General features: G+C 47.9%; 2 protein-coding genes across 5 annotated transcripts in view; one reads left to right on the forward strand and one right to left on the reverse strand.

The window, feature by feature from the left end:
• The window catches only part of LOC139753819 (sialin-like), a 75,483-nt gene that overhangs the window by 13,191 nt on the left and 37,083 nt on the right, over positions 1 to 25,209 (forward strand). The gene's annotated exons all lie outside the window — the stretch shown is intronic.
• LOC139753818 (sialin-like) lies at positions 2,376 to 23,695 on the reverse strand. Of its 3 annotated transcripts, none has more exons than XM_071670716.1 (12): positions 23,297 to 23,695; positions 17,615 to 17,823; positions 15,367 to 15,492; positions 14,317 to 14,385; positions 12,747 to 12,902; positions 8,903 to 8,990; positions 8,497 to 8,717; positions 7,310 to 7,459; positions 6,573 to 6,705; positions 5,839 to 5,994; positions 3,187 to 3,272; positions 2,376 to 2,748 (listed from the first exon to the last, which is right to left on the reverse strand). In XM_071670716.1, the coding sequence occupies exons 1-12, from the start codon at positions 23,322 to 23,324 to the stop codon at positions 2,527 to 2,529; spliced, it is 1,644 nt and encodes a 547-aa protein (XP_071526817.1). In that variant the 5' UTR covers positions 23,325 to 23,695; the 3' UTR covers positions 2,376 to 2,526. The 3 variants fall into 3 exon arrangements, with proteins under 3 accessions (XP_071526817.1, XP_071526818.1, XP_071526820.1); XM_071670717.1 differs by having other exon boundaries at positions 17,615 to 17,820; positions 23,297 to 23,460; XM_071670719.1 differs by lacking the exon at positions 17,615 to 17,823 and having other exon boundaries at positions 23,297 to 23,436.

Consider the following 25,209-nt stretch of genomic DNA (forward strand, 5'->3'; position numbering starts at 1 on the left):
TCACCCTCGCTAACTAGAACAGCCGCCCGGAGAGACGTTGGATATCAAGGGAATAGACGAGTGTCCGCCCCGTTGGTCAGACAACCCGTTCATGTTGAATACGACGGCGGCTCCGGCAGTAGCTCCGGGACATGTAGAGGTGGTTTGAGGTGAGCGAGCTGGAAGCATCGAGTGACAGGGGGTAAGCAAGCGTTAAGATGGGAATCAGCGAAGGAGGAGGGGGCGCGGGCGGGCGGGCCTGGGGGACGGACGCGTCCGGCACAAGACACACCCACGCCCAGGCGCTCCTGTCCGCTCATGCGGAGGGACGCCCGTCTGCCTGAGTCACAGCGCGTCCTGCAGACGGTTGCCAAGTGAGCCGTGACCGTAAACAGCGCTGCAGATGGCCGCCATTCATTCTATGTATTCATACAGCGTTACAGAAGGTCGTTGTGTCCCCCCCCCCTCTGGTCACTCGCCGACCATGCTGCTACCGTGGTGAGGAGGACGAGGAAGCGGTCGGGAGCGGTTACTCAGCCAAGTGTCCGGCAGGAGGTTGTAGTTTGCCTGTTGACCCTGGTCTGTGTCTCACGAGGAATCATTTTTGGTTTGCATCTTCTTTGTCTTCTTTTCTTTCTTTCTTTCTTTCGTATGTCGGCTGGGATGACTTCTCCCCCAACGCTTCTCCCACACACCTCAGTCTTAACGCCCTCGACTGATTCACAACTTTGATATTTTGTAGGTCCGGTTCCCTTCTCTCGCTAGTGTTACGTCATGGACCGTGTACACTGACCCATGGCTGTTCTGTTATGGCTCCCGCCCCTTCCCCAACACTTCCTCCTCCCACTTGCCTAAGTTCCTCTTCCGTACGGCAGCGATGGTCTGGACAGAGATTTACACACCGTTGGGTTTATTGGTTATTCTTTTGGCCCCATCGATCCCCGAAATTGCTTTTCGTCCTCACACACACACACACACACACACACACACACACACACACACACACACACACACATGACTGTAGGCCTCTCCCACCTTACAGAACAGATAGGTCATTGCACACCATTTTCTCCCACTTGAAATTAGCGTCTTCGTCGGATTGTCAAACGTATGACGTCGCGTATTAAGAGAGGCGCTGTGGAACTGGGGGAGTAAAAAAGAGATACTGGATGATGACTGATCATCCATCATGCCCCGAGATACATCATCCATCACTGGTGATTCTCGCTCTTTAGACTTCTCGTGGATGTGGTCAAGTGCCGGCAGAACCAGCGAGTGGGGATGATTTGAGTCCTGCTTGGTAATTCAAGGATTCTAACTTGATTCGGGTGGGTGGATCGTACTGCGGTGTCCCCTCACTGTGCCTCTGTATCAACGATGATCGTATACTGTCAGGGATCACTGCTTGTTACAGTTTGTAATATATAATAATAGCAGAAACTCAGGGTCACTGCTTGTTACAGTTTGTAAGATATCGTAATAATGAGCAGGAGCTCACAGTCTGAGATCATACCCCATAAAGAATAAACTGCATCTTATTATTTTTGCAGGCAAGTAAGGGAGGTTTTGTTGACAGATGCATGAGGAACAGTGGGTCAAATGATCAAGGATTCATTCAGTCTTGTCGTTTTGTGAGAAAAAGAATTTCATATTCATTTGAAGATTATGTCAGATATAACACGTTTCTCTTCAACAAATTGTTTGATTACTTTCATTTTAAGGAATTTTTTACTAAAAAGTATTTAGTAGTTAGATAGGATTTTCTATTAGCCGTTCAGCGAAAAAGTGCACTTGTAAAAGATCGAAAAATAATTTTATGTAAGTGTGGCATGTAATGGTGAGAGTCGGAATGGGCATCAGAGAAAACGGTAATATATTTCAGGGATACTAAAATGCTCAGACTTTCCCGTTCGCCTCGAGAAACAGTTGACATAAACATTCTGTGATGCTTTTACAATCTTCTAAAAATTGTTCTACTTAACTATAGTATCTTTGATTACCTTGCTTTCATGATATGAACAGCACGTTTTCATCCATTTAGAGCGTAGACTGGTCTTTCGAATGCAGGCTTCATTCAGGATTAGATTTTAATAGCTATTTGTACACGCAAAGCCATGTCCTGTCTAGATTTCTTTGCAATCCTCCACAGTCCCTTTTCACCTGAATTACAACGCTTCCTACATCTTAGCTTGGCAGGGGGGGTGCCTGAACTTCAGCCCTCTTTCTCTAGAATGAAGACGTTGACCCTCAGTCTGACATTTCGTTTGCCTTACAAAAAGAGTTTCAAGATACAGACCAGCACGACTAACAGGTGCGCGAGACGTTTGTCTTATCCAGTGGTGTGGTTGCTATGTGAGTAACCTCTACTGCACGTGTGTAAATAAAAGGGAAACACATCTATACGTCGGTTTATTTTGTTCTAAAGTGAAAAAGTACATTACAAGAACATATGAATTGCGAACATACATATGATATTCATAAAGATCTCACTATGACTCCATCCTCTGCACCCTACAATAGGCATATCCGTTCCCTCCTTCGCTCAACTTACACCTCCATTCGGCAGTCTTTACTCAAGCCCTTCCGCGGCTTCTGGTCTGTGTCCTCCACGAACTTTATTTCCTCTTCTGGCGTTGGCCGCTCCGCCTCCGCCTCCAGCTTGTAGTTCCACGGCTGGATCTCCGTCGAGCCGAAGATGACGAACACCATAGCCGTGGACATGTATATGGCCGCCGTCATCCAAAACACGGATTGCCACTGCTCCAATGTCTGGTCAGGGTAAACAACAAGGCGTATCGTTACCAGCTGCGCAGTGGAGACCTGGTCGGGCAAAACTACAGTGAAATACATCATCCACTACGACTGATTAGCTAGAGATGGAGAGCTGTGTCGTCAAGTACTGAGTAATCTACAAGATTGGCTCACCCGTGTCGTCTGAGATAATGCTGCTGACCTGCTTTGAATTCAAGTCGTCTCGCTTAAGATTGCGCTCATGATGGAGGCTTAGGTAACCAACCCCTAATCCAAGGTCAGATGACTGGACTAGTTTGGGTAAGTGTTTACTGCTCTCTCCGTGTGAGGAGGAGGAGGAGGGGGTCATGTTACCGGACTGACCGAGTACCACCAACCTGGTCCAGCCAAACTGACGTTACTTGACCTAGTCTGTCGTCTGTTTACCCATCTCGCCTCGGGTCTACTACGACCTACCTCATCTGGGGTCATGGCTCCGACGATGACAGGTACACACATGCTCACCATGTAGGCCAGGGTGTTGCTCACTCCCAGGATGGTTCCTGAAATGACAACATCGAGTGGAAGGGAAATAAACACGAGCAGCACACCTAATGAAATGAAGATGTTGTGTCTGCAGATGATGACAGAACAAGAAGATTACACCTTTTTTTCCCCCATTTCTAGAATAGAAATGACTATATCCCATTGAGATCTGTTGTGTTGTGGAATTCGTAAGACTAAAACGAAATACAACAGAGGATAGTGAGGATCCTTCCACACTGATAGTGTGTGGAGGTTGAAGCCTTCACGTTATTCGTTGTTGGCGACCAGGGCCGTTCAACGCGTATTCCACACTGTTATCGCGCCTCGTCCACGGCTCCTGTGGGTGTTTCTCATCTCTAATCTCTCGCGCCATGACAGCACAATCTCGCCTCTGCCACTGATTCTCCTCATCTTCCTCACATTTCTTTTTTTTTTTTTCTTGTTAACTCATGGTACACCCTCCCCTCCTAAATAGTAACACTGGCGCTTGCTGACTGGAGTGACCTAAGAAACATTCCCATGATTTCTACTACCTGTCCACTGGTGACGCTTCCGTGTGTACTGAGCGCGTAAAATAGGTTAATTGGTCGATCTTGCGGACATGGACGTTTGCGTCCATTCTTCCTCTACGATTTCCTTATTTCTAGTCCACGGACCAACCACTCCTGTTCCGAGGCCATTCTTACGGCCAAGGGACCTGTTATATCGGACGCAAAACAACACTTTTCCCCAGTCTTGCATTGAGCTTTTACCTCTGCATGAATTCCGTGTAAATATACTCCAGCGGTGAAGGTCACTTTATCCCAGGAGACGCACAACAGTGTTTCGTCTGCTTTCAGCGAGAGGCTTGCCTAGTCTAACCCAGATATCTTGGGCAACTTGCATCATTCTATCTCTTGTGTTTTTCCCTTCCGACACGACAATAGACATGTCTTCTGTTGAGAAAGTAACTCTTTTTCAGTCCTATTTGCATCTGTGGTCCCGCCTTGAAGTAAGTAAGGTTCTCCACTCTTGATGCACCTGTTGATGATTTGCCTCCTCATCCCCATAGCCAATAAATTACTTCTCGCTCACTCTGAACACAAGCTACGCCAGTGGACCACATGGCATCCCTCGAGTCGTGTTCTTCAGGAATATGCTCCTGGACTTGTCCCAAGTTCTTGGTCCTCCTTTCGCTCCATTCTCAAAACCAGAGAGCTCTTGAGGTTTCCCCTTTGAATCAGGCAGCGGTATGACAACCTGTCTCACAGGACAGTAATCGTTTTAACCCAGCCAACCGTGGTCCTCTTCCTCTGCCATTCCTCAAAGCATCTTCAGCCTTGCAGTCATCTTAGTGATCATGAGAGCGGCTCTTGCGAGGCGAGATCGATCGGTGACAGTCTGTCCATACGTGGCTAATGGGATCATCCTCTGTTGAGCGACTTCGGGGATCTTACGTTGTAACCATGGTATATCTTCGGCTGCTGACCGAGGTACTTCTTAGTGTAGTAGATCATATATACGCACTTGATATCACCGTAACATCTGGCTTAGGCTAGTGTGTGTGTGTGTGTGTGTGTGTGTGTGTACATAAGCCACACCTTGTGATCACAAACCCCAGGTTACCCATCTAGCGAAGTCTACGTCTGAGAAGGTTAGGAATCCTGTCCAGATGCCGTGGGTTCTTGTGTTCTCAGCAGCTGCTGCAACTGTACAGAGGACTGGTTCATCTCTGTACTGCGTTGCTCTCACAATCTGGAGCGATTATGGCTCTTCATAGTAGCTTGAAATATCCCATTGTACAGCAGTCCAAGTTATCAGCTCAACAACCCACACGTCTTACGCTGCAATGGTGAATTTCTGTGTCACAAATGATTATTACTTTGGTTTCTTGTCTCGAGAACTGGTTGTTTGTGTGCTTCCGACGATATAGACCACGCAACTCTTGGTTAACCATTGTGCCATGTGATTACTTTGTTGACGGCAGCAAGTCGAGGATGAGCCGTTGTGATGTCTGTTTCTTACACCGTTAAGGCTTTGGAACTCTTTTTCATCTTGCGTCTCCCTGATAGTTAAAATCTGACCCGAATTCGGGCATGGATGGGAGTTTCAGTTCATAACTGGAGTCTTCAGAATGAAAACGAAGAAATATTCTTTTTTCTCTCATTAGTACCTTTCTGATATTCTTGAACATCGAGAACTTTCTTTTCTGTTTTTTTTGACTCGATGCATATCTTGTATTCTTGATCATATGCAAACATAATGTATACTTTATAGAATTTAAAAACAGATTACCTGTACCTGTATGAGTCTCAAACCAATTGAGATAGAATAAAACTTTGTTACATACAAAACTTGATCAAGTCTGGAAGAGGAAAAAACTTTGTCACAAAAAAATAATCAAATTGAAATAGGAAAAAACTTTGCCACAAAAACTTTATCAAGTTTGAAATAGGATAAAACTTTGTCACACAAGAACCTTTGATCAAGTTTGGAATAGGATAAAACTTTGCCACGCACAAAAACTTAACCAAGTTTGGAACATGACAAAACTTTATCACATGCGAAGAACTTGACACCGCTTGTGCCGCTCACGTTGCTCACCTGCAAAGTTGGGAGAGAGGTCGAGATGGCTGGCGAGGTGACCTGAGCAGATAGCACCACTGAGGGCGGTGCCCACAGGGAAGAGCGCCACCGCCAGGGTGATGTTGCACCCAGCTTGCCCCACCGCCAACAACACCACCCCAGGCAGCATAATCGCTAGGGGAAGCAAGGAAGAGCACCAGCCTCGTCAGTGTCCCGGTTCTCACCACAGAAAACGTGGCACAAGGATGCACAAAACAGACAGAACACGTATGATTGGGGGGTTGTAGGAATCAGAGCAGTGGTCAAACAGAAGTGGCAATCAGGACGATTATAATGGTGGAATTATTATAAGGCTCTTTGTAATGGTGAGATAATTCTGATCTAGACGATAATTCTCTCTCAAGTATCCCAACTCAACACATAAACAGAAGACCTCGATCCACTGACATGAAAATTATAATCAACTCAAAAAAAAAGAAGGAATAAATATGAAGAAAATCATGATTTTTCGAGTTAGTTTGGATGTTAGATCTGACTAGTTCGTACAGTAACTACAATGATGCATTTGGCAGGGTTCGAACCCGCTGCGGTATTTGAATGGAACGGAACCGCACACATTGCGAGCTTTCTTTAATGATATGTGTACAGAAAATCATGAACATGGGAACTGGATACGAAGTTGAACATTAAACTTTTATGAGACGAACCTGGTGATGTATTCCCTACAGATGACAGAGGGACGTGTGACTTACAGATAATGGCGAAAACCTTCCTGGAGGTGTTGACGGTGATGTACTTGTGGGTGAGCAACCAGTCACCCACCACGCTGGACGCCGTCCCGCCCAGGAACTGTGTGAGGAACGGGAGCGCAGACAGCAGACCGTTCTGCAGCAGGGAACGTGAGATCAGAAACAAAACAGGGAAGAATACAGTACGATCCTCAGACAAGGAACTTCAAAATTCATGTAAACTAATTCAACGTTCTATATGATTAATAGGCTGTAAGGAAGGACCTTATGAGATTACCACTGTCTTCAAGTTCCGCAACACTCCAAAGATCCTTCTCCAAGGAACAGGTAAGAAATCATTAGCTTATATGTTTTGCTCTCTCCCTACATCACAATGTGACAAGCTGGTCAGGCTAATTTCTCTCTCACAAATCTTCTTAATCCTGCATTCTGGATTGTTATCAGAAATTTATCTTTATCGGTCTTGCTGCCGGAAATTGTCGTCAGAATTTTATTATAACTATATTGCTTTAAAAGAAAAACTGACGGTAAATCTAATATTTTCATCTTCATCGCGTTGAATGAAATTTCCGCTGAGCTGGATGGAACCGAACGAAAATATGATCCTGGTCCCAGTCACCGCTCGGGACGTCACACGCCTTTGGCAGCGTTTTTGGCGTCCCTCACTAAACTACAACATAAAGGCTTCCCTTTCCTTTCCATGCGAAGTAGCAACTGTCTTATGAACGGAGAACCCTTACACTTGTGATGGAGAAGCCGAGGATGCTGCTCATGTAGGTCGGGAGCTGAGTGAGGAGGAGGTTGAAGCCGAACATACTGCCGATGTGAGCGATGTTCGTGGCCCACAGAGGCACGCTGGTGAAGAAACTCCGCCATGGGGTCCGGCTGGGCTGTCAGAAGGAAATGGTGACGAATTACAAACCCAAGGTTGATGCAGATCAACACCCACTTAGCAAGATGTGAAGTCGGCACTCCACGGCTGTTTCGGGTCCATCTACCGTCACGTCAACCAGGTAGTGACATCGAGAAATGCTGGAATAAGAGAAGGTTGTTCTATCTAGGGGGTCCTACCTGGGAAGGAGAGTGCCACTTAGAGTAACCAAGGTCTTTTATGCAGGACACGTAGGGGGCTGAACTCTCCACGTCTTCGTAACGGGTTAACATTACATGAAGCAGCGATGTCCAGATCAGGCCCATCTCGCTGCCATTTCTCCTTTCCTTACCTTATGTTACGTGCTATCCTCCCTACCTCCTCCACCTTGTGTTTTGGACTACCTTACCTCCCTCTGTTGTAAGCCACTTTTCCCTCCTACCTCCCTCCCTCCCTCGCCCTCTGCTGTGTGTTGCCCCGTGTGTACATATCACACTGTGCTCTTTGATTCCCTCTGTTGCTGTTCTCTGTCCGCGACGATGTGCTGTTTATTTTCCCCTCAGTTCAGGTGGTGTCTGGTGCCCCTTCTGCCTTCATTTGCATACACTGGCAGTCTCTCTTCCTCAGTTTTATCCACTAAGAAATAGAAGGGAGATGTTCACACGGCGCCAAGCACACATGCGGTGGTGCAGCAACAACATGCCCAGTTTACCGGTAGGGTTTGTCGTAGGCTTTGTGGATGCTTGCAGAGGTAAGAACAGAGACGAGAGTACCTACTCCAGCAAGGTTGAGAAACTTATCAGAGATTTTGTTTTGCTCATCCCTGTACTGACGTCACAGTTAGATGGGAAGCAGGAGAGCTAAGGCATTAGAGAAGATGTTCGTATGAGGAAAATCTATTTATAAAAACCCGAAAGCATACTTTGCTTAAAGACTCGTGAGGCATCTCAAAATTCACGGCAGAGGATTCGCCCTTTCCACTGCAGCGTATGATGCCTTACCCTCCACCAGCGGTGTGTGGTGTCTCTAACCTCCCACCCACTACCCGAGTCTCACCTTGTCCAGAGTCGTGCCCTTGTTGATGGCGTCGAGGATGTAGCTCTGCTCCTCCTGGGAGATCCTCGGGTGAGCAGCGGGGGTGTCGTGCATCAGGAGCATCCACAGCAGAACCCACACCAGAGACACGGCACCGCTGATGTAGAACACGGCCGGCCAGTCCACCGCCGCGATGATCAGCCCACACATGGGCATGGTGATGATGGTGCCCAGGGTGTTCGCTGGCCAGGGAAGAAGAATCCAACACGTATTAGATCACTCGCTGAGAGAGAGAGAGCTCGTACCTCCCTCAGAATCGAGGCAAGACCATTTATTCCTGAGGTTCTAAGGATCTATAGATATCAGAGCAGCGTGGGTAAGGAGGAAGGCTATGATCAAAACATGACTACGTTGGCCACAGACTTACACATGTAAGTGAAGGACATGAACCTGGGTCGTTCAATGGGCGGGATCCATTTGGCCACCATCACGTTCATCGCCGGGTACACCACGCCCTGCAACACCACAACACGACAGATGACCAACCATTACAGTGTAAACGTAACTTTTATTTATCCAGCATAACTTCATGATTACCTGAGATTTAACTTCCTTAGAGGTTATTAATGTTGATGATGATGATGGCAATCAAAAACCATGACAGACTCAAAGATCATTCAAAATTAAGGTGTTCTGTTAATAAGTTGGTATATCTCCACCTACACCTTAACGTTGTGTACACCATGTCCATACGTCCAGTAAGTTTCTCTCTCTCTCTCTCTCTCTCTCTCTCTCTCTCTCTCTCGGGCGTTTTAAATGAACTTACACATGAACGCGACGCTGTACCAGCGTACACTCGGGCAGAACACACCCCCCCAGCGGGCGTGCTGGGGGTAAGTTGGTGTTATGAGAAGTGTGTAGACCCCCCCCCCCCCCTTGCCCAGGCTGTATGTAACCAGTTCAAGGTCAAGAGCACGCCACACTGAAGCGACGGGACGTATTAAACTGTAGCTGCTCACGAGACGTATTACAACCCTGGGAAGATAAATACCTATCGAGCTTTTGAGAGCTGATGATAATGTGTTTTGTCTTCCCTTCGTCTCCTCGGGTATGAGGAGGGAGAGACTTCGTGAGTGGTGAGAGTTTAGGAACGATAGCTTTGTACCGCTGATCCGTGTAAGCAAAGTGAGTTCTTTTTTTTCTTTTTCTGGTAACAGCTGACTCTCTCTCTCTCTCTCTCTCTCTCTCTCTCTCTCTCTCTCTCTCTCTCTCTCTCTCTCTCTCTCTCTCTCTCTCTCTCTCTCTTTCTCTCTCTCTCTTTCTCTCTCTCTCTCTCTCTCTCTCTCTCTCTCTCTCTCTCTCTCTCTCTCTCTCTCTCTCTCTCTCTCTCTCTCTCTCTCTCGGGGCACACTGGGTGTGTTCACCGGATAAAGAAACGCCACTTCCCTGGTCACGGACCTCAAAGAACGTGTAAAGATAAGATAACTAAGCCGGCCGGCTGGAGGATACTTCGCCCTCAAAGAAGTGAGTTGAGGGACGTTGTTTTTTTGAGAAGTCGGTGTTGCCAAACGCCCGCCCCGATTAAATGTTTTATTCCCCCCCCCTTAATTTTCTGACGTGGTGAGGGTTCTTCGCTGCCCACTCACTCTCTCTACCAACGGCAACTCAACAGCAACACGAAAAAACGCTGTGACTTATGATCATGACTGCAGCAGAACCAGTGGTAACTACGAGCATTCTTTCTAAATGTTGTTAACGACAACAACAACAAAAAAGAAAACGCCACGAGTTATGATAATGACAGTAGAACCAGTCGTAATTATGAGCATTGTTTGTGAATGTTGTTAAACGGTAACGACGTAATTATAAAAGGCTGGCTCACGCCATCTGGCTCACCGCCAGAAACAAGCCATCCCACACTTGGTGTCTCCACGGTATTCCTTGTTTGACTTTGAGTTGCGGACTCTGTTTGTGTCGACTTTGCTGGACCGACAGATCTCTCTCTCTCTCTCTCTCTCTCTCTCTCTCTCTCTCTCTCTCTCTCTCTCTCTCTCTCTCTCTCCTCCCGTATGCCATGGTCGGCAACGCGCCTGGCGACACGCAAACGCTAGACGAAGCGGACACCTCACACAGAGGGAGCAGAGAGTTCACCGACCATGGGGTGGCGCCACTCGCGACAGTGCCGTGTGTGGATGTACGATGATCCCATCTGACATTCTGCGTCTCTTCACGCCTCCACCTTTCCTACCTCACCCCACCCCACACACACCTATCCTACCCCACGTTACTTTACCCAAGGATGATCCTTTTTGCAGAGAGAGAGAGAGAGAGAGAGGGAGGGAAGGAGAGGGAGAGGATCCTGCCTCGCCAAGTCTGCTCTCCATACCAGGAGCAGGGAATTGGTGGAGTCTTTCGGAGCAGGACGTTCCTCGAGGGTACTGTGTCTCGTCTTTAACGCTCACTGACAGTGAGCGACGCAGCCTTGCCAGAGGTGGCTCTCCACGTGCGGTGCAACCACCACGTGTAAACGGTGACCCAGCCTTGCCATAGGTGACTCTCCACGTGCGGTGCAACCACCACGTGTAAACGGTGACACAGCCTTGCCATAGATGACTGTCCACGTGCGGTGCAACCACGTGTACACGGGTTCACTGTGACGTTTCCTTGTTTCTCCTCTTCCTATTCCTCCACCGTCACCAGTGCAGGTCACAGGTGTAAGTATCTATTTTCGTCCTTTTTTTTTCTCTCTCCTGACGAAGCTTCTTCCTCACCTCCACGTTATGGCCTCAGTTTACCCCTAGGGTGCATCTCGTGAGGAACTGTTCGATGTGTACGATGTCCAACTGATTTCGACTCATCAAGGTTTTGATCGGGGTCACTCATGGCTCTTCTCTCCTCCCCGGTGGACAGATGTGCAGCCCTCAACCTCTCGTTGTAATGGAGCTGGCCTAATTCAGGTATTGTCGTAGTTTTTCTTCTCTGGAGCCATACTCTCAAATCTCTTGTGTTCGTCCAGGTGCAATGACTAGACTCCAGAGGCGTAATCCAATTTAGTTTGCATCATTTTCTCTTTGTGTGTTGCGGGAGGAGAGTTGACCTATGATGGCCTTGTCTCTTAACCTTTTATAACTATATATAGATATATATATATATATATATATATATATATATATATATATATATATATATATATATATATATATATATATATACATATGTGCTGTGTCTCTCTCTCCTCCTCCTGTTAGTATAGAGCATCGTGCATTCATCGAAAAGATGTCCATATTTGTGACGGGAATTGGGGAACAAAGTTGTGGTATTTGAATTTTCCTGTTCATTATAATCGCTCAAGATTGTAAAGTAGGTAAAATAGATAAGTTAGGCTCGGGCTGTCAATATATATATATATATGTGTGTGTGTGTGTATGTATGTAAATCATTCTCCTAACGAAGACGAGCAACACCAGTCATGGGAAGCACCGTTGACCTTACATTTACGTGAGATGTGTCCTCTCTCTCTCTCTCTCTCTCTCTCTCTCTCTCTCTCTCTCTCTCTCTCTCTCTCTCTATCTATCTATCTATCTATCTATCTATCTATCTATCTCTCTCTCTCTCTCTCAGCCGTTCGTGACAGATGCGAGCTTTTTTTCCTTTTTCGAAAAGCAATTTTTCTTGGAATCGATAAGACGGTAACTCTATCAGTAAAGAGATTCAAAAACGTAAAGTAATTACCTTTGATTCGTTTCCCATATTATTTGTTCGTATTCGTTGTAATCACCATAACGCTAACTCCTTCCCATACTATTGCATTATTGTTATTCTGATGTCTATGCAGCATTTCTATATCCTAATCTTCTAACAAATATTCTTTCTATTCATATGTAACCTAAACCCTAAATTACGGTCATCAGTTACCTTAAATTACATTCAGCAATTTTTTTTTTTTTTTTTCGTTTTCATTTTACGGCAAAAGTGACCTTTTCTTTTTTTTTGGAGGTGGGTGAAACTCACTTGCTTCGTACGGTTCCATAATTCCTAATTCTTCAGCCATCATATTTACAGGAAGGGGGGAACCATGCTATTGTAACTCAGTCCCTGTCTGCGAGGACTTGAAAAAAAAAGAGAAAAAAAAAGCGGGCATTAAAGTTACGAGAACAGTTCGTCTTGCATTGACTCCCATCGGAAATGATTTCTTGGTGACAGTAAGTTTTAACCCCCCACTTTTATATTTTTTTTCCCCCCTTGGACATTTACCCAAAGGAAGACCTTACGTGAGCCAGGCCAATGAGCGCCCTTAGGAGGATGAGGAGAACGTAGTGGGTGCGAGCAGCCAGCGGCGTGAAGAAGCTGAGGATACCGCCGATGAGGATGGCGGCGCCGAAGACCCGCTTCGTGCCGTACACCTCCGCCATCCTGCCGCCGGGGACCTTAGAGCAAACAGAAGGGATGAGATGCCGACCACAGCAGAGGGTCGGTGCTCTGCCCTCCAGCAGGGGATCTGCAAGCAGGAGAGGGATGAGATGCCGACCACAGCAGAGGATCGGTGCTCTGCCCTCCAGCGGGGGATCTGCAAGCAGAAGGGATGAGATGCCGACCACAGCAGAGGGTCGGTGCTCTGCCCTCCAGCAGGGGATCTGCAAGCAGGAGAGGGATGAACTGCTGACCACAGCAGAGGGTCGGTGCTCTGCCCTCCGAGCAGGGGATCTGCAAGCAGGAGAGGGATGAACTGCTGACCACAGCAGAGGGTCGGTGCTCTGCCCTCCGAGCGGGGGATCTGCAAGCAGGAGAGGGATGAACTGCCGACCACAGCAGAGGGTCGGTGCTCTGCCCTCCGAGCAGGGGATCTGCAAGCAGGAGAGGGATGAACTGCTGACCACAGCAGAGGGTCGGTGCTCTGCCCTCCAGCAGGGGATCTGCAAGCAGGAGAGGGATGAACTGCTGACCACAGCAGAGGGTCGGTGCTCTGCCCTCCAGCAGGGGATCTGCAAGCAGGAGAGGGATGAGATGCCGACCACAGCAGAGGATCGGTGCTCTGCCCTCCAGCGGGGGATCTGCAAGCAGAAGGGATGAGATGCCGACCACAGCAGAGGGTCGGTGCTCTGCCCTCCGAGCAGGGGATCTGCAAGCAGGAGAGGGATGAACTGCTGACCACAGCAGAGGGTCGGTGCTCTGCCCTCCAGCAGGGGATCTGCAAGCAGGAGAGGGATGAGATGCCGACCACAGCAGAGGGTCGGTGCTCTGCCCTCCAGCAGGGGATCTGCAAGCAGGAGAGGGATGAGATGCCGACCACAGCAGAGGATCGGTGCTCTGCCCTCCGAGCAGGGGATCTGCAAGCAGGAGAGGGATGAACTGCTGACCGCAGCAGAGGGCCGGTGCTTCCCCCCCGAGCAGGGGATCTGCAAGAGAGGCGGGAGTGTGTGCGGACGGAGGTGGCGGGTTTGCTGGCCATTTGGGGATCAGCGAGAGAAGTGGGGATGAAGGAACATGACGTGTATGCATCGTCTCGTAGGGATCTGCGTGTGCAGTAGGAAGTGCCTGGATGGCTCGGGTTGGCCTCACCCTTTACCAGAGAAATGAGGATGGAAGTGGCCTCGATTACATACAGACACACTATATTTTCAAGTACTTGAAATTCTTGGAATTAGGGAGGTTCAGTCACGAGACATTTTGGATAACGTTTCGAAGATGCGACACACATTGCGTCAGCAGCCTTAGGAAATATCTCAACCCTCAGCCTGGAGCAGTGCTCATTAGCTTATTAGTAAAGTCACTTGTGTAACACGGAAGAATACCTGTGTGTGTGTGTGTTTGTGTGGCAGGAACAGTATTGCCCATACTCACATTTGTGACGAAGTATCCGTAGAAGAACGCGCCGAGCACCATCCCCTTCTGTGTCCCCGTCAGGATCATCTGCGGACATCAAGGTCTTTTGGAGTCGCATAATGATTATGAAGCGGTCGTGACGAAAGCGGTGGTAATACTATTAGTAACACCGGGGCGCGCGCACAGCTCACAACACGAACACATGTACACAGTGCGGGGGTGAAGACATTACCAAAACCAGGAGAATTACAGTAACACCAAGAGGGAAAACCTGTTAATCAAGACTGTGATACAATTATGCATGTGATGTCTCATAATATCGCACGAAACACATGTACATTCTTGCACATACACTCGCGCACACGTCCTCATATATATATATATATATATATATATATATATATATATATATATATATATATATATATATGTATATATATATATATATATATATATATATATATATATATATATACTTTCTTGCCATAAATCCATTTCTGCGCCACCTCGCCCCACAGGAAACAGCATCGCTGCCCCCCACCCCCCCGCCTCAGCGGGGTAGCTCCAGGAAAACAGACAACAAAGGCCACATTCTTTCACACTCAACCTCCAGCTCTCATTTGTAATGCACCGAAACCACAGCTCCCTATCCACATCCAGGCCCCACAGAACTTTCCATGGTTTTCCCCCAGACACTTCACATGCCCTGGTTCAGTCCATTGACAGCACGTCGACTCCGGTATACCACATTGTTCCAGTTCACTCTATTCCTTGCACGCCTCTCACCCTCCTGTATATTTAGGCCCCAATCACTCGAAGTCTTTTTCACCCCATCCTTCCACCTCCAATTTGGTCTCCCTCTTCTCCTTGTTCCCTCCACCTCTGACGCTTATATCCTCATTGTCAACCTTTCCTCACGCATTCTCTCCATATGTCCAAACCATTTCAACACACCCTCTTCTGCTCTCTCATCCACACTCTTGTCATTACCACGCACCTCTCTTACCCTTTCATTACTTAATAGATAGATAGATAGATAGGCAGATAGATAAACCTGATGGTGTTTACCTTGTCAGCGAGGCGGTCGTCCTGTGTAACGTTTCCTAGGTGTGTGACGTCATCGTCGGCTGTTCCCGTCATGCTGACGTCCTCCCCATTATCGGCGACGGCGGTGGCCTCCGACGACCAGTTCATCTGTGTTGATGAGGATATTCACTCTCGTGCACCAGGTTGCCTGTCACCAGGGCTGGAGATCCGCCGTCCTGGCTGACCTACAGTGGCAGCCAGGATACACATGGCTGACCTACAGTGGCAGCCAGGACACCCATAGCTGACCTGCAGTGGCAGCCAGGACACACATGGCTGACCTGCAGTGGCAGCGAGGACACACATGGCTGACCTACAGTGGCAGCCAGGACACACATGGCTGACCTACAGTGGCAGCCAGGACACACATGGCTGACCTGCAGTGGCAGCCAGGACACACATGGCTGACCTACAGTGGCAGCCAGGACACACATGGCTGACCTACAGTGGCAGCGAGGACACACATGGCTGACCTACAGTGGCAGCCAGGACACACATGGCTGACCTACAGTGGCAGCCAGGACACACATGGATGACCTACAATGGCAGTGAGGACACACATGGATGACCTACAGTGGCAGTGAGGACACACATGGATGACCTACAGTGGCAGCCAGGACACACATGGATGACCTACAGTGGCAGTGAGGACACACATGGATGACCTACAGTGGCAGCGAGGACACCTATACTAACGACGAGGACACATTCCTAACCTGTGCTAACAGCGAGGACAGACATGCCTGAGTTTTGCTAAGAACGAGGACAGGCAGAGCCACTACATAAACCTCCCACTAAAAAAAAAAAAAAAAGAGAATCTAACTTCAAGATTACTTGTCGTTTTCTCCGTTTGATTAAAAGGTTCCCTCTTGTTTAATTTCATCCTCACTGTGTTCATTACAGTGGAGTTCGCTTCCTATACACGGAGCTATTGACTGTGAATCCCAAACTCAGATCGCCAAGGTGGAGAGGGTGAGTTGTCCACTCTCTCTCTCTCTCTCTCTCTCTCTCTCTCTCTCTCTCTCTCTCTCTCTCTCTCTCTCTCTCTCTCTCTCTCTCTCTCTCCCTACGCCAGAGCACATTGGACATGATCAGTGATCATTTCCCCCGTGCCATGACTTGCGACCTTCCCTTCCCTTCCCTCCCTCCCAGCCAGCCATACCATACCATCCCTTCGTCTGTGGTGCCTCCCGAGGTCTCTCTCTCTCTCTCTCTCTCTCTCTCTCTCTCTCTCTCTCTCTCTCTCTCTCTCTCTCTCTCTCTCTCAGCTTCAGCCATATCTCTCCTCGCACATTCCGTGGTGGACGAGTCTTGACTGAACGAACGCTTTTGGATGACGATAATCATATTGATAAGGGTATCAGCTGGGTGTCCTTTATTTATTTAATTTTTTCTTTAGGTATTTTCCGCATCACAATCTTCAGTCATCTTTGTTCTCGATCTTTTTTTTTTTTTTTTTGCAATGCCTGCTGTTGATAATGCTGCATCTCACCCGTTTGGTGTTCGTAATGACACTGTGTTAAGGCTATGTAGACAACAAATTATATCTCTCGTTGATTACGAGAAAAGAAAAAAATTTGTATTCAGTTCTGCACCATTAAAAGATTTCAGTTAAGTGTTCTAAACATCGAAAATAAGGGTTTAGAAATTCAGCTGTATTGTTTTTTTTTTTACCATTCCACATCGTTTTGCTGACGGTGTGTACACAAGTGATATGTGCAGTCCCCAGGAAGTAAGAGAAATACGAAAAAGCACATTTAGGAAATACTTTCTCTGAAGAAAAAGAAAAGGATTTGAATTATAGACATGATTGCGTACAGGAATTAACCCAGTGTTGCGGTATGTCATTGGCCCCAGAGGGATGCCCTTGGCATGAAAAGATAAACCACTTGACGGGAAGATAAGAGTGAGTATTACAGCTTTGGCGTAACGGGGACCTCCTTCGATGAAAGGTTTAAGTAGATAACGAGTTCGAAAAGGTGAACCGAGCCAGACCTTCGCTATCAAGACGGGAGTAACGCCCGCCCACACACACACACACACACACACACACACACACACACACACACACACACAGAGGCTCTTAAAGCTTTCGTGTTTTAATAGAATTACTTGTGAAAACCTCGTCACGACTTGAGACGAGAGGGAGAGAGGGTGTCGGAAGATATTCATGTTGACTTTACGAGAGCGAAACCATCCCAGCAACGGATGTGGGAGGCAGTGAGCCTACCTGGTTAGGTGTGGTGCAGAAAGCTGTGGTGTGGGCGGCGCTAGAAGCCAGGCTGGCCCCAGAGGAGGAGGAGGAGGAGGAGGAGGAGGAAGAAGGCGTATGCACCATAGCCACGATCGCCACGGACAGGTTGATCCTGAGCATGTACAGGACGACCACACCTGCCGACGTCAGGAGAGCTAGGGAGACCCGGGCCGGTACCACTCCTGCTGGAGAGGTGGGGAGGAAAACATGAGAAACAGTGACACACAGTTGTCATTAGCGGGAGTTGGGTCAGGTACGCAACACTGATAGCAGGACCTGAGACAAGCTACAGTATCAGCGTGCAAGACACCCACACATCCCCTCACGCCACACACCATCACACACCCTCCTGAAACACAGCTTATGTCCCTGTCTTCAGACTCGTGCTGACAAGGTGGAGACTGCGTTTCTCACCCTCTCATGCGTGAATTCTGTGTTTCCAAAACGTCCCCTCCTCAAAGTCGGAATTATTTCGTGATAATTTGTACTTAAGTGCTTGGTGTTTATAGGAAACCTCTTGGAGAATCAGTGTTGGGACCGACCGCATGGTGTAACTCCATGTACTTTGTGACTCGAAAACCTTAGTCACCCAGAGAGAATTGGACGAGGCATCAGCCCGTTCACTTCGATCGTTGATTGAAGCCCGTGTTAAAGACTGGAGCGTCGCGCATACGCATCGCACACTGACAGAACACACGCGAGCAGTGCACAGGGAGGCTTCCGGACACAAGATATAACTCCTCCCGCTGTATCTACATCGGACGAGAGGGTTGGGTGGAGGGGGAATATTAAGTGTACAGAACGTGATGGAAGACTTCTTTTTCGATGCAACTTCCCCCCAAACCCAGCCCCACCATCCTTCCCCTGCTTGTGCGCTGTTTCTTATGTTAGCGAAGCAGCGCTGAGAACAAACGAAAAAAAAAAAAAAAGAAAAGAAAACGACACTCGTCTGCTCAAGTACGCTCTCTCTCTCTAGCTTCAACGGCAGGCACCTCACCGCATTGTGAATAGGGTCCCTCCCATCCTCCCTTGATGATAGAATTCTGAAAAGTGAAATCTCGAAGTCCCAGACCACCTCTCCCTTCTTCCTCTTCCTCCTCCTCCTCCTCCTCCAGCAGTCTGTATTCCTTCCCTCCTCCTCTCCAAAACCGTGGCAGTTACCTCCCTCATCAACCCCCTCCCATCTTATCAGCGGTGGCGTTCCTCAGGGCGCTGTCCTGTCGCCTAATCTCTCTCTCTCTCTCTCTCTCTCTCTCTCTCTCTCTCTCTCTCTCTCTCTCTCTCTCTCTCTCTCTCTCTCTCTCTCTCAGCCAATGGGTGAAGTAAGCGACCAACACACACACACCCACCCACACCCAGCTGGTGTGTCCGTCAGGCAACCCGCACACACCCAGCCAGCCATCGGCGCGTTAATCAGCTCCCCCACCCAGCCAGTGAGGCGGCTGCATTGAGCCATCACAGGAGTCGCCGCCAACAGGAGAGAGAGAGAGAGAGAGGCACACACACACACACAACGCTCCTCTGAAACTCCCCCGGTCACATTTCTAGTGCGCGGGTGAGAACGTGAGCCAAGAATGCGTCGCAGTACAAGGGTTACTGTGAGACAGTCGCTGGACGATTCATTCTGAAGAAAGACCGCAAATGTCCAGTACAGTACAGATGTTACGCAACGGTGATCCATATCTTCGTACATGTCTTCTGTGTTTTAGGGTATGGTTTGGGCTGGGGTGTGTGCCAGGGTCTAAAGGCGGGAGAGTATTGTTATTGTCTCACTGTATCAGCTGGCACGTCTCAAAGACCACTTTCTTCGAAGTGCTTGGACTTGTGGCGGATTCTGTCAAGAAAGTGGTTATTTTCAGCGCATTTGAGCGTTTGCATGTCTGTGAGTGCAGCCAAGGACACACAAAGGGTGACACACTTGCTGAGGCGTTCGAAATGGCGTCGCCTTCAAGATATTCTTTGTGTACAGAAAAGAGAAAATCTCTTCAGGACTCCCAGCTTATTAGCTTGAGGATGTGCCACGTGAGCCTACTTGTCTGTGTCCACTCGAGAACTTTTTATGTTAGGTGAGACGGCAAGAGCATCTGGGGGTCCTCTCTCTCTCTCTCTCTCTCTCTCTCTCTCTCTCTCTCTCTCTCTCTCTCTATATATATATATATATATATATATATATATATATATATATATATATATATATATATATATATGTGTGTGTATGTGTGTTTGTGTGCGTGTGTTTAACGTACTGAACACATAGAATGGACGATAATGATTTACCAGTGGGCGTGGAGGATTCGTACCCAGTCCAGACCGATACGCTATCCGTTGGACCACGAGGCTGCAAAACCTCTCCACCTCTGACCCACCCGTGGTCCATGAGATTCCCCCATCACCTCACCTGACCAGAGAGGCTATGTGGGGGGGGGGGGGGGGAAGCCCGCGCCTGCACGGGTCGTAGGTACTTTCACAGGGTACCGTGCGGGGTGGGTGAGGCTACCCACTACCCTGGAGTGGGGACTTGAGGAGTCCCCCTTTCCCTGGCCCGTTAGTGTGGACCACAGGACATGTGAGGTACCAAGACCTTCACATCGAAAAAGGAAAAGAAAATATCGTTCCCCGCCTGACTCTCTACTGGGTAACGGGTGAGACGCATTAAACGGAATCGGTGAAAGGATACCCCACAAGTAGGAGAGATTCCGAGGGACGAGAGGGAGGGAGATGGATATAGAATATTTACAAACACAAAATTCTCATGACAGAAACCCCTCTGACGGCGGCGACTCCACTTGACCCGGGATCTCTCAGCAGGGTTGTTGGCAGAGTGGACAGACACGTACGTTACGCCAGTACTGAACAGAAACAAACTCGGTTGGTAACACCTCCAGTCCAGGAACTCGACCCCAGTGTACCTGAAGCAGTATAGTGGCAGGATTGGTTCCTAGGGTCCTCGTCCAGCCACAGGTGGGTGGGCCCGTGGTGTCAGGAACAGACGGGAGCGGCGTCGGGCTTCCGGAGGACGGAAGATGGGTTAGAGGTACCGAGGTGGTTGTCCCTCGTTAGATTCGTCCACACCAGCCAGATCCAACCGAAATTTTAGGAGGCAGGTTGACAGATCCATGTCGGGAGAGGCAGGGACGGGCACTGGTGCCGAAGTAACTCCTCTGAAGGAGTGTCATCACTGGTGAATTCCAGGCAAACTGAACTGTGAGGGACTCCTTCCTCACTCCTCTGAGCACCAAGGATATCAGACGATCAGAAGAGTATCCACTGACCCTCAGAGCATTCGTTCCCTTACGGTCCATTGTAGCCATGGTGAGGGGGCTCGGTCCTGCGGCTGACATCACATGACAGGCTGAACCTCCCAGACCTTGGTGCTATGATAGGCAGAGTGTCTTGACCTCATGATAAATCTTGTGGCTGTCACGGTGTCAGACACGTAATCCACAAACATCAATCAAGCACTTGTGTACCAGCGGCGTCTTAGCTCCGCCTTGTTCACGTATTACATTTTTACTGAGTCTTGTATTTCATTCTTGTATCTCCCCTGATGGGATTACACGAAAGTGCGCTTGGGACCTATCGTGTTGCATATTTCCTCTTGGGTATCTGTAATTACTAATTCACGCACATCACCATGACTTACTGATATATATATATATATATATATATATATATATATATATATATGTGTGTGTGTGTGTGTGTGTGTGTAGATATGATGATCACACTTGGCCTTAACGATAGAATAAAGGTGAAATCGCACTTCAGTAGGAGTTCAAACAATTTCATTTAACGTAATTTTCTATACATGTGGCACGACATGTTTCATGGAGACAATCCACCTTATCAGGTGCCAATGCTTAAAGTTATTTAAAACTCAACATCATACTTGGTTCCCGCTGTCCAACACCAATATTCATAAAACAAGCACTGTCTGCTTTGTCTGGCCATAATTGGTGATGGCAGGACAATGCAGACAGTGCTTGGTCTATAAAGATTGGTGTTGTACAGCGGGAATCACATGTGATGTTGGGATTTGAATAACTTTGTTAAGCACTGGCACCCGATGAGGTGGATTGTCTCACGAAACATGTAGTGCCACATGTAGAGAGAAATTACGTTAAACAAAATTGTTCGAATTTCACCTACGTATTTCTCGCGTGTTGTAGAGGCTACTAAAGGGGGCCGAAGCGGGGGCTGGGAACCCCCACCCCCTCCCCCTTTTTGTATTTAAATCACTAAAAGACGGAACAGAAGAAGGAGCCAAGCAGGGATTACTCATACTCCTCGAAGGCTCAGGTTGGGGAGTCTGAGTGTGTGTGGATGTAACCAAGATGAGAAGAGAGGAGAGACAGGTAGCTTATCAGAGGAAAGAATGCTGGATGTTCTGGTTTTGAGTGAAACAAAGCTCAGAGGTAAAGGAAAAGAATGGTCGGAAATGCCTTTGGAGTAAAGTCAGAGGTTGAAGAGAGAACAAGAGCTAAGGAAGGAGTAGCACTACCTCTGAAGCAAGAGTTATGGGAGTGTGTGAAAGATGTGGGTAAAAATGAAAGTGGGTGGCGAGAGATGGCTGACAATTAGAGTTTATTCCCTTGATCATGAGAGGCATGTGTTTTGGGACCAGCTGAGTGGCTGTGTCCGCAGTTTTGACGTAAGAGAACGGTTGTTAGTGATGGGTGATTTGAATGCGAAAGTGGGTAACGTTGCAGTTAAGGGTATAATTGAGCAGCATGGGGCATTGATTATTATGAAGGGAAATGGTATATAGCTTGTGGAGCTGCGTGCTGAAAAAGGATTTGTGATTGGAAGAGAGCAAGTAAATGTGCTGAGAGGGGCAACTGATGGGATGTCTGATCATCATGTTGTGGTAGCGAGGGTGAAGATGTGTAGAGGTTTTAGGAAAAGAGGAAACGATGTCGGTGGGAAGAAAGTGGTGAGAGTAAGTAAGCTTGGAAAAGAGACCTGATTGAAGAAGTACCAGGAGAGACGGAGTGTAGAATGGCAAACGATGAAAGTAAATAAAGCATGGGGAGTGGATGAGGAATGGGAGGTATATAGGGAAAGGGGAGTGGATGAGGAATGGGAATTATATAGGGAAACAGTACCGACATGAGCGAGAGATGCATGTAGCATGCAAGTGAGGGAAGGTGGGCAGATTAGAAAAGGTTGTGAATTGTAGGAGGAAGAAGTAAAGTTCCTATTGCAAGAGAAAAGAGAAGCGTTGGGGCGGTACGTTCAAGGAAGGAGTGCAACAGGAAAGGGTTGGAGGTTGAAAAGGAGGGCAAATAAGAGCTGAGGTAGGCGAGTGTCAGTAAACTTTAGGGAGAATGAGAAGATGTATGGAAGGAGGTTTAGTATGTGTGAAAAACAAGAGACCATATGGGAACATCGGTGAAGGGGGCGAAAGGGGCAATAGTAACAGGGAGTGACGAAGTGAGGAGATGGAGTAAGTATCATGAAGGACAATTGAATGTGTTTGATGATAAGGTGGCAGATGTAGAGTATTTGGGTTGGGGTATTACATGCAGAGTGAAAAAGTCATGAAGTGTGGTTTGGTGAAGAAAGAGATGGTGAAAGCCTCACGTAAGATGAAATGTGGCAAGGCGGCTGGAGTGGATAAAATATTTTGGGTCCTGTTTTTGCTTTGTTTTTACTTACCACACGTTCTTCCTTTGGCTGTCGTCATCGTGATGGCTATGTCTGCACACGTCAGTCTGAGTAAGCACAAGGGACTATGAGTCTATCCAGGTCGAGGGAATGACGAGTTTCTTCCACGTTGGTAACTGGGAAAAGATGAGTTGATCGCTGGTGGTGGCACAGGGAAAGGTGAGATTATCGACGAGTGAAACACAAGGAGAAATGCATTGACAGCGCATGAGACACACAAACTTATGAATCCATCCTCAGTGAGGCACAAGGAACGATGAGTCCCCAGGGCGTGAGACACGGGCAGCGATGAGTCCACAGTGAGTGAAATGAGGGGAAGGAGAGTGAGTAGTCCGCGACCTGCAGACACAGGCGATGGTAGCTTCGTGGGCTGGAGGTCGGGGCCAGACTGACGAGCCGTACTAGCCTGTGATACGGTCAGTGCGGCGTTTGGGGGGGGGGGGGGGGGGGGGGGGGGGGGTTAACATGGTGGGCGGGGTTATGTAAATGAGGGGGAGGCAGGTCTGGGAGGGAGTGAAGATGAACACCTTCAGAGAAGTTCAAAAACGCTCCATCATCCATGTGTCACCTCCACATGTTCTCGCACTCACCATCTGTACTCATGCATGGGTATGATGGGTACTCATTTAGCTTAGCAAAAGGGGTGGGGGGGGGTTAAGAGGCGGTCCAATACAAGTGTTCAGAATCACTAAAGGATTTGATGAGCTCAAACTAACGAGCTAGTTAAGGATAGACTCTTCCAATTCCACTCGTAGTAATGTATTACTTTTTAGACTACGTATTGTTTCTCCAAGAAGATTGGCAACACATGGAATGATTCACCAGTTCGGGTAGTTGAAAGCAGTCCCATAGATATGTGCAGAGCACAGACGTGATACATATATATATTTGCTTCAAATCCACGACTAAACGCCTTAACTATACGGTAAATTGAAAGGATTTCGTCCAATAGAAATGTGAATGTCTTTCTACGACTTACTACTTTAATACTCCGTGAGTATCTGTTCTCTTCCGCTACCTCAAACAGCCTCGTTAGGACCTTGTACAGGTCTCTTGTTGTTTGGATTCATTTGTATTTATATTGATACACAGGATCTCTTTGGGTTTCATTGATATTTCACCGAAAATGGTCACCGCGGAGTAGAATGTATAACCGAGAGAGCAAAATACGACACTGAGGGGAAGCCACCTCCAGCGTTACATATATAGGGATCAACTAGTGTACTGGTGGGAGTTCCCTGGTCAGACCGGTTGACACCCAAGACTTGACGTGTTTCAATTCGTTCCACATTCCGTTCCATACTCTGTCTCCTGTCGACGTCTCCTCCCATGCATCGTTCCATGACCTGTCTCGTACCTTGTCTCTTGTCGGCTTGAATTGAAGGTCAGTTTGCGTTTAGTTTTAGTATTTATGATTGTAATCCTGCCCCAGTTTCACGTCACATAATACCATAGACCATAGTACATTGTTGTCCAAGTTTTATGTTCTTAGACAATTTTCGTGTTCATATACAACACTTATATTCCCCTCAGTGTTATCTCCATTCCTTAAATGTCATCCAGAGCCCAGTTCTTATACTGGGTTATCCTATTCACTTGCCTCATCTCTATTTCCTATTTCCATGCCTCACATGTTCCACGTTCCTCGCGTAATTCATCCGTTCCACGTTCCTCCGTTGTATCCTCTGTCTCAGTTCCAGCGTATTCGTGCTCTGTGCCCCGGGTTCCCTCGTTCTAAACTCTCTCTGTGAAGCTCGCACTCACATGTGTCTCACGAACTGACACTATGACCTCATGTTCCTAGCCTGCCACCACCAGTAACCTCTCCGTCACCAACACTTGACACCTGCAGCAATCATTACCACCCTCCCCCAACCTTATCACCACCAGCACCACCATTGCCA

Source organism: Panulirus ornatus, chromosome 15, assembly GCF_036320965.1.
Source record: "Panulirus ornatus isolate Po-2019 chromosome 15, ASM3632096v1, whole genome shotgun sequence".
Lineage (NCBI taxonomy): Eukaryota > Metazoa > Arthropoda > Malacostraca > Decapoda > Palinuridae > Panulirus > Panulirus ornatus.